Source organism: Chenopodium quinoa, unplaced genomic scaffold, assembly GCF_001683475.1.
Source record: "Chenopodium quinoa cultivar QQ74 unplaced genomic scaffold, ASM168347v1, whole genome shotgun sequence".
Taxonomy (NCBI): domain Eukaryota; kingdom Viridiplantae; phylum Streptophyta; class Magnoliopsida; order Caryophyllales; family Amaranthaceae; genus Chenopodium; species Chenopodium quinoa.
In genome coordinates this window covers 2,454,941-2,466,974 of record NW_018744151.1, presented here as the reverse complement: position 1 = coordinate 2,466,974, position 12,034 = coordinate 2,454,941, and the positions used below count along the sequence as shown (strand labels likewise).

General features: G+C 39.7%; 1 protein-coding gene across 1 annotated transcript; it reads left to right on the top strand.

Moving 5' to 3' along the window:
* Nucleotides 1-5,756: 5,756 nt before the first annotated feature.
* On the top strand, nt 5,757-6,770 carry LOC110693401. The gene is made up of 2 exons (XM_021870523.1): nt 5,757-6,053; nt 6,162-6,770. Exons 1-2 carry the CDS (start codon nt 5,757-5,759, stop codon nt 6,768-6,770), a joined length of 906 nt encoding a protein of 301 aa, XP_021726215.1.
* Nucleotides 6,771-12,034: the final 5,264 nt, after the last annotated feature.

Genomic DNA, 12,034 nt, shown 5'->3' with positions numbered 1-12,034 from the left:
ATTCTGCTACAAAAACGCTGCCCCAGGCAGCGTTTTTATAGTTTGACTTTTTTTTTCCTCGTTTATTTTTTTTAAAAATTAATTAAAAAAAAGGCAACAGCATAAAACGCTGCCCCAGGCAGCGTCTTATCTTGTTAATGAAACGCTGCCCCAGGCAGCGTTTCTGTCTGGTTGTAAAACCAGAAACTCGAGCTTCGTTATCAATCACGTTTGCTCTTCATTCCTTCGCCTCCTTCGCAATCCTCTTCCTTCCCTTCCCAAATTTCCTCTTCAATCCTCTTCAACCCAATTTCGTATTACATCCAATTCAAGGTATGGTTAAATATTAGTTGAGTATTTACAAATTGTTCGTTATGTTTGTTGAATTCTTGAATTGTTGGTTAGTGTTGTTGAATTATTGAATTGCTGGATATTGTTGTTGAATTGTTGGTTAGTGTTGTTGAATTCATGAATTGTTGGTTAGTGTTGTTGAATTATTGGTTATTGTTGAATTTCTTGAATTGTTGAATTTCTAGGGTTTATGTTGAATTTTGGGGGTTTTTGTTGAATTTAGGGGTTTAGGGTTGAGTTGATGAATTGTGATTGTTAAATATTAATTTGGATAATGTAGAATTGTTGGTGTTGAAATATTGAAGATGTTAAGTATTTGAATTTCTAGAATTATTGCTTGTTAATGGTGACCTAGTGATGCTTAGTTGTTCCAAAGTGGTTAGTTGGATGTGATTTAGAGATGGATTAGTGTGATTTAGTGTAATGTGTTTTGGTTGTTGTGTAGAATATGGCCGCACAGAATGTAGTTTTGTTGTGCCGGTGGGGAGGTGAATTTTTGTTTGACGGACCTCGTGTCGAGTATAATGGTGGAAATATGGAACCACTAACACTTGAACCGAACATGACCTTCAGTGATTTCATGAACGAGGTTCATAGTAGCGTTAGTTCAAACCCGGGAAGTGTTGAACTAAACATTAAAATGAGGTTTGAGACCGGGAATGGGGTTCAAGTGTTACATGTGTCCTCGAATAAGCATTTGAAAGCTTTAAGGAGCGTTGTAGCGTTGAAGGGTGTTCCCACCGAGATTTATGTGGAGATGGTGCCTATTTGTACCCAACAAAGTACCAGGGCAGAACCACATTCTACATTTATTTCCGGTAACAACACACAGCCGCAAGTGCCCTCACACGACACTCCCCCGGCTGAATATGGGATGGGATCTTTTAGTCGAATGTTGAACGACGATCAATTTCACATGCCGTTCAGCTCTCACATAGCTTCACCTGTACATGGGGCGACGTATACAGCAATGGCCGGGCAACTTGGGTCTTCGACATCAAACATCGTCACTTCTTCACCGATGCACCTGCATAGGAATACGCCTGTGCAAAATGATGTTCGAGCTTCGCCGAATGAACTAGTTGCGGTTCATCTTGACACAGTTGTGAATAACGAATTGTCTGTGTATGATGTGTACACAAATGATGAGGCCGAGAGCGGAGAGGAGGCAGACGTACTTCGGAACATGGATGTTGAACTCGGAGACATGGAAGTTGGTGAGCCCTTGGTCAGAACTCCCGTACCTTGGTTCAATGAGATAAATGAGGACTATGAAGTTGATCCGTATTGGACTGATGCAGGCAGTCGTCCATCTTTTGCTCCCGGTGGAGAATTTGAGAAGGGCATGTTCTTTGAAAGTAAGAAAATGCTCCTAGAAATGGTGAAGCTGTATTCCATACAAAAGAATCAACTGTACACTACGGTGACATCGAATGAGAGTGTCCTGTATTTGCGGTGCAAGAAGAAATGCGGTTGGATGCTACGAGGTACCAAGTCAAGTGCGGACTCTCGGGGCTTTACCTTGATCACGTACAAAGGACCTCATCGGGAGAATTGTGTCACTGAGGTACTATCCGATTGTCATGCACACTTGGATTCGTCTGTAATATCAGAGTACGTGAAGTCCTTTGTGAGGAAAGATCCGACGGTTAAAGTTGAATTCATCCAGGAACTGATATACAAGCAATTTCACTTCAATGTTCCGTACCATAGAGCATGGTACGCCAAGGAGAAAGCTGTAGCAGAGATATTTGGGGATTGGGAGAGTTCTTACGAGAGACTTCCACAATTCATGCAGGCACTCCAACGATCAAACCCGGGTACGTGTGTCGTGTGGAAATACAAAGCCTTGGTGGACGGTGTATACTACAGTAACTTGGAGGTGTTTGAACGAGTGTTCTGGGCATTCGGTCCTTGTATTGACGGTTTTAAACATTGCATGCCTTTGATCTGCATCGATGGGACGCACCTCTACGGGAAGTACAAGGGAACACTGTTGGTGGCTGCAAGTGTGGACGCAAGCTTTCAGGTATTTCCACTAGCATTCGCGGTGGTGGAAGGGGAAAACACTTCTAGCTGGTCTTGGTTTCTGGGTTGCATTCGGGTTCATGTCACGCAAAGAGATGGGTTGTGCATTATATCTGATCGACATCCAGGCATAATTGCAGCAATGAGTGATCCTAACGTTGGATTCACTGAGTCGCGAGCCTGTCATAGGTTTTGTGTTCGCCACATAGCGTCTAACTTGAGGACACACGTGCGAAGCAACGAGATGAGAGATGCGTTCAAGGGTGCGGCTTACCAAAGGCAAGAAAGAAAACTCCACACTGATTTGTGTTTCATCGGTCAGGAGTGTCCCAAGGCCATGGAGTACATTGTTCAAGTCCCTTTCAGTGCCTGGTCTCTCTTTCACGATGCAGGTCGCCGATTTGGGATATGTACTACTAACTTCTCTGAAACTTTTAACAATGTGCTTAAAGGAGCCCGGTTTCTACTGATCATGTCTCTTGTCGAGTTAACTTTCTACAGGGTTAACAAGTACTTCACGCTTAGAAGGGAGTCTTCTGAGACGAGGTATGAACTAGGACTTCCATACCCCCCCAAGGTCACTGCCATTCTTGAGAAGAACACTGCAAATGCAAGATATCACAGGGTCGAAGCATATAATCGCCGATTGCATATTTACCAGGTCACAACTGAAAGGGGGGAGCGATTTGGTTGCAAGGGAGGTCATAAGCATACGGTTAACTTTCAACTTCTGACGTGTACGTGCAACAAACTGAAGATATTCCATCTCCCATGTTCTCACGTTCTAGCCGTTTGTGCGACGTACTCATTGTCAGAGCGTCCATGGGTAGACCCTTCGCTTCAATCAAAGGCCTACACCGACACGTATGCAGCCCAATTCTGGCCTATCCCCTGTGAGACAACTTGGGAGCAGTACGTCGGCCCGAAGATCATTGCCGACAGCAGCATGGTTCGTGGGAGAGGGCGACCGAGGTCAAAACGCATACGCAACGAAATGGATGAGACTAACCGGCCACCCACCAGATGCAGCAGATGCCATCAGCAAGGTCACAACAGGACAACGTGTCCAGCCAGAACGACGTAGAACATTACTTTTGAGTTGTTATTTGGTTTGCTGTAACAGATAAAACAATAACATTTGCTGTAACAGATAATACTTGTTAAATCATATTTGTGTTTAATCTATACCGTAGTCAGTGAACAGATACCATGGACAGAGAGGTGCATTTGCCCGGACCGCTTGACCCTTCCGTGCTTACACTCCAGGCCACGCACCGGAGCACTGCCGTATGGGATCAATCGGTAACATTTACTTCCTATGCTAACATACTTAAGAATGCTCCTTGAAATTATCGTTTTACACTTACGTTTATGTATTTCATTTGCAGGTTGATCCCGCGAAGCCGCTTGTTTGCAGGCACCACACAGCCAGCTGACTCCCCCGCCGCCTCTAGACCCATCCACCACCATTACTCATTACAGGCGGCGCCGTGTCAGACAGAGGGCCGAGCAACCTGACCTAGATCAATTGCCCCGGATAGATGAATCGGGATAGTGTTAGCTTAGTTATTTCATGTAGTAAAATTTTTGCATAGATTAGGTATATAACATTTACATTTCTAATATAATAAATGTTTTTCGGTCAACATTTGTGTGTTATGTTCTTTGTTTCCCAATATGTTTTGATTTATGTATATATTGACTTGTCAACGGTGGTGGTGGAAGGTAGTGGTGTGAGGTGGAAGGTTGTTGGAGGTGGTGGTGGTGGAAGGTTGTTGGAGGTGGTGGTGGACGGTTGTTGGAAGGTGGTTGTGGTGGTGGGAGGTCGGGGTGGAAGGTGGTGGACGGCGGTGGAGGAAGGTGGTGGAAGGCGGTGGAAGCCGGTGGAAGGCGGTGGTGGAAGGTGATGGTTGGAGGTGGTGGTGGAAGGTGGTGGTTGGAGGTGGTGGAAGGCGGTGGTGGTGGAAGGTGGAAGGTGGTGGAGGTGATGGTTGGAGGTGGTGGAGGGCGGTGGTGGAAAGGTGGTGGAGGTGATGGTTGGAGGTGGTGGAGGGCGGTGGTGGAAAGGGGTTGGAGGTGGTGGAAGGTGGTGGTGGTGGTGGAAGGCGGTGGTGGTGGAGGGCGGTAGTGGAAAGGGGTTGGAGGTGGTGGAAGGAGGTTGGGGGTGGTGTTGGAAGGATGTTGAGGGTTGGGGCAAGAAACTGGTTTGGTGCTGCCAACCAGGTAAAACGCTGCCTGGGGCAGCGTTTTACCTGTAAACATATACAGATAAAACGCTGCCCCAGGCAGCGTCTTATGTTCAAGCATAAGACGCTGCCTGGGGCAGCGTTTTATACTGTTGCCTTTTTTTTAATTAATTTAAAAAAAAAATAAACGAGGAAAAAAAAAAGTCAAACTATAAAAACGCTGCCCTAGAATTTTTTTTTTTTTTTAAAAATAGAAAGTAAAACGCTGCCCGAGGCAGCGGTTTACCCCAAAAGCTTATTTTTGTAAATACTTTTGCCACGCAACCATTTTTGTAATTACTTTCGTAACGAACCTTAGTTTCCTAAAACGTCCCATTTCTTAAATACATGATCTTACAAAGAATTATGCGATCGATGTTAGCAAACACGTTGAAAACTTCGATCAGGTAACAAAAGCGGTCAGCTAAAACCGACGTATAGAATAGTATAATGCAATTGCACAAAACTATACACGCAATATAGTTGAAAATTTAAATTTGCTCACTTTATTTAGTCATTTTCTTGAAATCTTGACTTTATAAGTCAACTTCGATAGTAAGTATTTCCTTTTAGCTAAAACCTAAAAAGTAAATATTTTAAATAAATAAAAAAAGCCCTATCGAATAATGACAATAATTATATTTTGTTATCCAAGTAAATTATTTTTTAAAAAAGAAATAATTATTAATGTATGACTCAAGCAGGTTTAATTTTTTTTTTTTTTGAAACGGGAGCAGGTTTAAAATAATTACAATATTTGTACTATTTATAAATAAGTTTTGATCGACCACATGTTTCTTAAAACATACAAAAAAATGCTAGTTTATTTCATATATTTTCATTACAATAATAAGATATTTGCACTAGTTAAAGAAAAAAAAAAGCCCTTTGTCGCATCTCACCATCCACTGTTAGATAATATGTTAATATTATCTTGTGAATATTCTGTAAAGATATATTTTGTGTATTTTAGGTTATCTCAATATTAGGTTGTAAACCCTATATATATTCAATGAATGAGAAACCTCCTCTCAAGGAGAATTACACAATTCTACATGGTATCAGATTCAACCTAGGGTTTTCTTTTTCTCTAGTCTTTCAAACCCTTCTTCGATCCTCACCCTAGCCGTTTCTCACCACAACCTTCCATCATCTCCTCTGCCCGTCCATAACATGGCTGGTGATGATGATTCGGGCCCCCCCTCTCCTCCCCCTCCTCCAAACACTCCCACCTATCATCCTGCTTTTGCTGTCCCAAACATCAAGAATCATATTTGTGTTACCCTCGATAACGAGGATGCTCAGTATGCGACTTGGGTTGAGCTTTTTCAAATCACGGCCGTTGCTTTTAATGTTTTAGATCACATTGACGCTAAAACCCCTCGACCGAAAGAGATCGACGATGCAACATGGAATAGGTTGGATGCTATTGTGAAAAATTGGATTTATGGGACAATTTCCAAGGATCTTGTTCACACAATCATGAAACCGGGCGCGACGGCTCGCGAATTATAGACCCGGCTCGAGGAGATCTTTCATGATAATAAGCACACCAGGGCTGTGTACTTGGAGGAACAGTTTGCAAAAACAAAACTCGAAAACTTTGCTAATATGTCTGATTATTGTAAGCAACTCAAACTTCTTGCGGATCAACTCGCTAATGTTGATTGTCCCGTCTCCGATCGTAAAATGGTTATGCAACTTATAGCGGGTCTCACCATGGGCGAGTATGATACCGTCGCTGCCATTGTATCTCAATCCGAACCCACCCCTACCTTTAACAAGGCTCGGTGCATGTTTATTTTGGAAGAAACTCGCCAAAACAAGCAGTCCGAAGCGGGTCAGCATGCTCTAGTGGCTCAGTCCTCACCAATGCCAGCGTCTCAGTCGTCGGCCCCTTCTCCGGCGTCGCAATCAACGACCGACCAGCAGGGAGGCATTGGACGAGGAAGGGGTAAAGGCCGCAACACCAGCTCCAAAGGGAAAGGAAGAGGTAAGGGCCGCGGAAGCAATTCTAGCAACAATAATCAACATCAACAATCTGGGCCCAATCATAACTCGGCCCAGCAGGCCCCTCAGTGGGGTAACCAGCAAGGTTGGGCGCCCCCTCAACAAGGCCAGTGGGCTTCTCCCCCATGCCCATATCCCACTGGCCCAACGAACTCTCCATTCCCTTACCGTGGATAGCAGCAGTCCATTCTGGGCCCACGCCCAGCCCAAAATCAGGCATACTACGCCGGATCTCATGGTTACAGTCTACCTATGTCCCCTACTGATTTGGGCCAAGCGTATAGTTCGATGAGTCTCTAACCACCCGAAACGGATGATATATGGACACCGGGGCGACCTCTCACATGATTCGTGACTGGGGTAATTTATCTAAACTGTTTAATTTGAGCATTCCTCAATATATTTTTGTTGGTGATGGCAAACGAATTCCTGTTTATGGTTATGGCACTACTACCACTACATCCCCCAACCCACCTTTTCACCTTAAGAATGTCCTATATGTTCCTAACATTATTAAAAACCTAATCTCTGTTAGAAAATTTTGTTGTGACAATTCTGTTTCTGTCGAGTTTGACCCTCTCGGTTTTTCTGTGAAGGACCTTCTTTCGGGGACAACTCTAGCTCGGTGCAATAGTGTGGGGGACCTTTATCCTTTCTCAACTCCTTCCCCTCCAAATGGCAATAGTCATCTCTCTCTAGCTGCTATTCCTCCTTCAGTTTGACATCATAGACTTAGACACCCCGGCAAACCGGTTTTTAATTTTCTTAGAAACAAAAATTTAATCCGTTGTAATAAGAGAAATAGTTCTCATTTTTGCTATTCATGTCCTTTAGGAAAACATGTACGACTTCCTTTAAAGTCATCAACTACTGTTACCTTTGCTCCTTTTGATATTATTCACATGGATTTATGGACATCTCCCATTTCTAGCAAATTAGGACACAAATATTATCTTGTGTTACTTGATGATTTCTCTCATTATCTTTGGGTGTTTCCTATTAAATACAAATCCCTGGTCTTTAATATCCCTTCCCTTGTTGAATTTGCATAAGCATCGAAAGAAGTTATGGTTAAAAGGCCAATTAAATTTTCTAATTTGGAAATCATAAGAATTAAAACTAATTGATTCCACTTTTTGAATTGACAAGTTTTAACTTTTAACACTATTTACAAGTTCCACTTTGATTAAATTTTACAGCTTATAATTATGATAAAATAAAGTCATGAGAAATCTTATTAGAATCATCTCACTTAATTAATATTTTCCATAATATCATATTATTTTATAAATTTTACTTGTTGGTAATTAGATGTATAAATCGTTGGAATTATGCATTATGTTAAACGTGATAAAGAAACACTAATTTTTTATTATTTTTATTTTTTAAAAAGGGGGGGGGGGGATAGTACAATACAAAGTACTATTTATGGCTAAGAACAACATACACATGATCCATGAATACGAAACTAAGATTGATCAAGTAGAAAGGAGTGAACCTTTCAACTATTGAGGTTGGAGGTTCAATCCCCGTTAGGGGCAATTAGGCGAGGACCCTCTTACATTTTCCCCTACTCTCCCAAATTGTTTTGATCCAATAGGGCTCTTTTTCTTACATATAAAATTAAAAAATAATGACCCATGCATGGATCATAATGCCAGGAATTCATCCATGGATCATATATAATACCAAGAATCCATAAAAAGCAATTAAAAAGTCTTGCTTTAATTGATATCTGCTAGGTTGTTTTTTTTTTTGAAAGAATTGTTATCTAGGTTGTTGCTTAAAAAGAAAGGTTAAAATTAGAAATGGTAACAGCTAGAAGTGATGAAAATATCAGGCCGGCCGGATCTTGGCGTAAAATCTTGTGCCAAACCCGCAAAATAATGTCATATTGATTAGGCTAGGTTAAGGTAAATTTTTCGGATTTTTATTAAGATGGGTTCAATTCGGGCTTAGAATAAAAATCCAATTCCTTTTGCATGTCCCGGTTTACAATAATTTTATTGTACATCGAACATTTTGCGAAAAGTGACCCTTTTTTCTTACAAAAGTGACCCTTTATTTTTTACAAAGTGACCCATATGTTTACAAAAGTGACTTTTTTTCACAAAGATAACTTCTTTTTTCACAAAAATGATCATTATTTTACAAAAGTGACATTTTATCACAAAAGTGACCCCTTTTTTCACAAAAGTGACCATTTTTTTACAAAAGTAATTAAGCTACAAATGCAAATTAAAATAGAGTATCAAAATCAAAATTCTTTCAAAAAAAAAAAAAAAGTATCTAAATCAAAATTGAAGAAACCCAGCAAAATTAGAACCTCCATTTTTACGAACAAACCCAACTTACCCACAAAAATTGAACCACCGCCATTTTCAAACAAGTCCATTCAAACTTGTTCGAGCACCGCCCATTAGGCAGCCTCCAACACTGCGTGTCTGCGTGACTGCATGAACTTCTGGAGCTTGAGCGGCAACAATGGCGGCACTTCCGACTGAGATAATCACATAGGTTCTCTCACGATTACCTATTAAATCAGTTGTACGCTTCAAATGCGTCTATAAATTCTGGAATTCCTTAATCAAAACACCCAATTTCATCCAACTTCATCTCAATCAACCCTTAATTTCCAACTCCGATCGTCATCTCCTCTTCTGTTATCAATCTCTTTATTCTACAGAATTCGACCATGACAAGATCTCTTTCTCAGAGGTCCAGCTCCCACTCTCAATTCAGGGAGTTCAGGTGTTTGGGTCTTGCAATGGCATCATTTGTATTGAAGAGAGAAATAAAAGCAAATTGAAGAGAGAAAGCTTTCAGCAATGGCCTTAATAGAGCAAAGTTCATAAAAGAGAATGAGGAGAGAGAAAAGTAATTTTGGGGAAAAGTCACGTGTGAAATTATTTAGGGAATGATATTCTTCCTCTTCTTTCTTGCCACACAATAAAATAGTGTAAACCCGCTTTTTTAAAATATTTGTGATAAAAAAAAGCTTTTAGGCTTGTCCGGTTAAACCCTCACTTTTTCGGACACTTCATCCAATAGGTATATACGTGTCGGAAACAATGTATGAAAAACCGTCAATCTCAAATTAAGGGGATACATGAAAATGTCATTTTCTAATTAGGAAACACAGCGTATGTTTGTTGCCATTAATATATTCATCTAGTAAATGTTTGGACTTTTCGTCAAAAACTACTTAATTAATAAAGCCCAGGTTTTGTGAGAAACTACCTAATATAAAAAATGTTGTAAAAAACTACCTAATAAAAAGAAAAATTTTGTAAGAAACTACCTAACAAAATTTTAATTGTTGTAAAATACTACCTCCGCCGGAAATCCACCATTGACCCACCTCAAAACATCCCCAAAACCACTGCTTTCACCCCAGAACCAACACAACCTACTTGAAATTGCCTTCACCAAGCCGAAACCACCCTCCAATCCCAAGACCACCACCTCTAACCCCAAAAATCAACATCCCGAAGCATGAAATCAAACTACCCTCACAAACTCAGAATATCTTCTAATTACCCCTAAATAACCTTACCACCTTGAATAACAACCTCTGTGGTGGTTTCGGGGGTGTTTTGAGGTAGGTGAACGCCTTAAAATTAGATTAACGGTGGAAATTCGACCAAAGGTAATACCTTACAACATTTTACCTTTTATAAAATAGTTTCTTACAACATTTTTTTATACGGTAGTTTCTCACAAATTTTAGGTTATATTAGGTAGTTTCTGACAAAAAAAAACCTAAATGTTTTTTTTAATATATATACTTAATCCAAGGGAGGCTAGCATGTTAAGGAAATAGAATTTATTCAATGCAACATACTTCGCATAATATTGTTAATTATTGTAAAAAAAATAAAGAAGAAGAACAAAAAAAAAAATTAGTTAAAAAAAATGTGTGTTCACACTGATGTCTACTGGCCTGGTACGGAGTACAGTATATGCTAACTTCGTTATTAGAGCATTCACATCAGTGAACATTTTTTTTGCTCATGAGCAAAAGTGGTGAGCATATTTGGTAGAAATTGTACTACATCAATGAGGAAAATGAAAGATGCTCATGAGCATTTTAGAATTTGCTCATAGGATGAGCAAATTTCATGATGAATAGTAATCTCATGGGCCCCAACATTCATCCAAAATTGATGAGCAAAATTGGTATAAATGTTACTACATCAATGAGCAAAATAAAATATGCTCATGAGCAATTCAATTATTTTTTGATCACTAGTGGGATAAAATTTCCTCACCAAAAATGCTCATGAGCAAATTGGTTGGGAAGAGAGAGAAAGTAGCTAGAGAGAGATTGAGCAAAAAAAATTTTGCTCACTAATGTGAGTGCTCTTATGTACTGGTAATCTATAACTCTATAAATAGTACTATTTCCAACGGCACTAATGCTCTTCATAAAAAGAAACTTTAAAAAGCTTCATATAAATATTTATTTTTGTAAAAAAAAAATGGCAAGCTCCTTAGGTGTTATTCAAGCTCTAATTAAGAAGTTGAAGGAAACTTTGGTCGTTAAAGTTATTGAAAACCCTAGCTCTTTTGTCTCTCCTTCTGCTTATGACACCGCGTGGTTAGCCATGATCGGTAACCCTAATGAAAACTATGAGAAACCCATGTTTACAAGTTGTTCGGAATGGATTCTAAGCAACCAAATGGATGAAGGGTTTTGGGGAGAAAGGGATTGCCATGGCAATCCCACGATTGACTCTCTTCCTTCAACCCTTGCTTGTATAATTGCATTAAAGATGTGGGATATCGGCCATGAACACATTGAAAAAGGTTAGTAGGTTTGTATTAAACTAATAATTATAACTTGGCTAAGTAAATTTTATTACGTGTTTTAACCTAGATGTGAGATCGATCAAACTAAAATATTTTCATCCATCTACATCGTATATGTCTAGTGTGACTCTCTGCATGCACGCACTAAAAATAGTTCATTGTTCATATAGAGTAACAAAGGTCTATAATAGCATAATGTTGCATATATGGTATAGTCGTATAGACGAAAACACTTAGGACAAAGATTACCCAATTCCAATCTTTGTCAATGAGATTAAACCAAAATGTGGTCCTGCCTATGTTTTAGGGACAGCAGTATTATGTTCATTTATTTGAAAAATAAATATTGTCGTACTATATAGTAATTAATTTAACAGATGTCCTCAAAAAGAAATATATATTAATAATTTAACGTATGATTTATTTATGTTTTCAGGGATGTCATTTTTAGGGGGGAATTCAAGCAAACATATATTAAAACAAAAAGGCAACAATGAAAACTACCCTCATTGGTTTGCTATAGTTTTTCCAGGAATGCTTGATCTTGCATGGCGAACAGGTTTACGAGTGATGCTTGCTGACGACATAAAAGAAGTTGTTGCCCACATCTATGACCAACAGCGATTGAT

Coding starts and splice junctions, on each gene's coding strand:
- LOC110693401 (XM_021870523.1), top strand. CDS start 5,757: ATGGCTGGTGATGATGATTCGGGCCCCCCCTCTCCTCCCCCTCCTCCA. Junction 6,054..6,161: donor GGACAATTTCCAAGGATCTT/GTTCACACAATC, acceptor TTGGAGGAACAG/TTTGCAAAAACAAAACTCGA.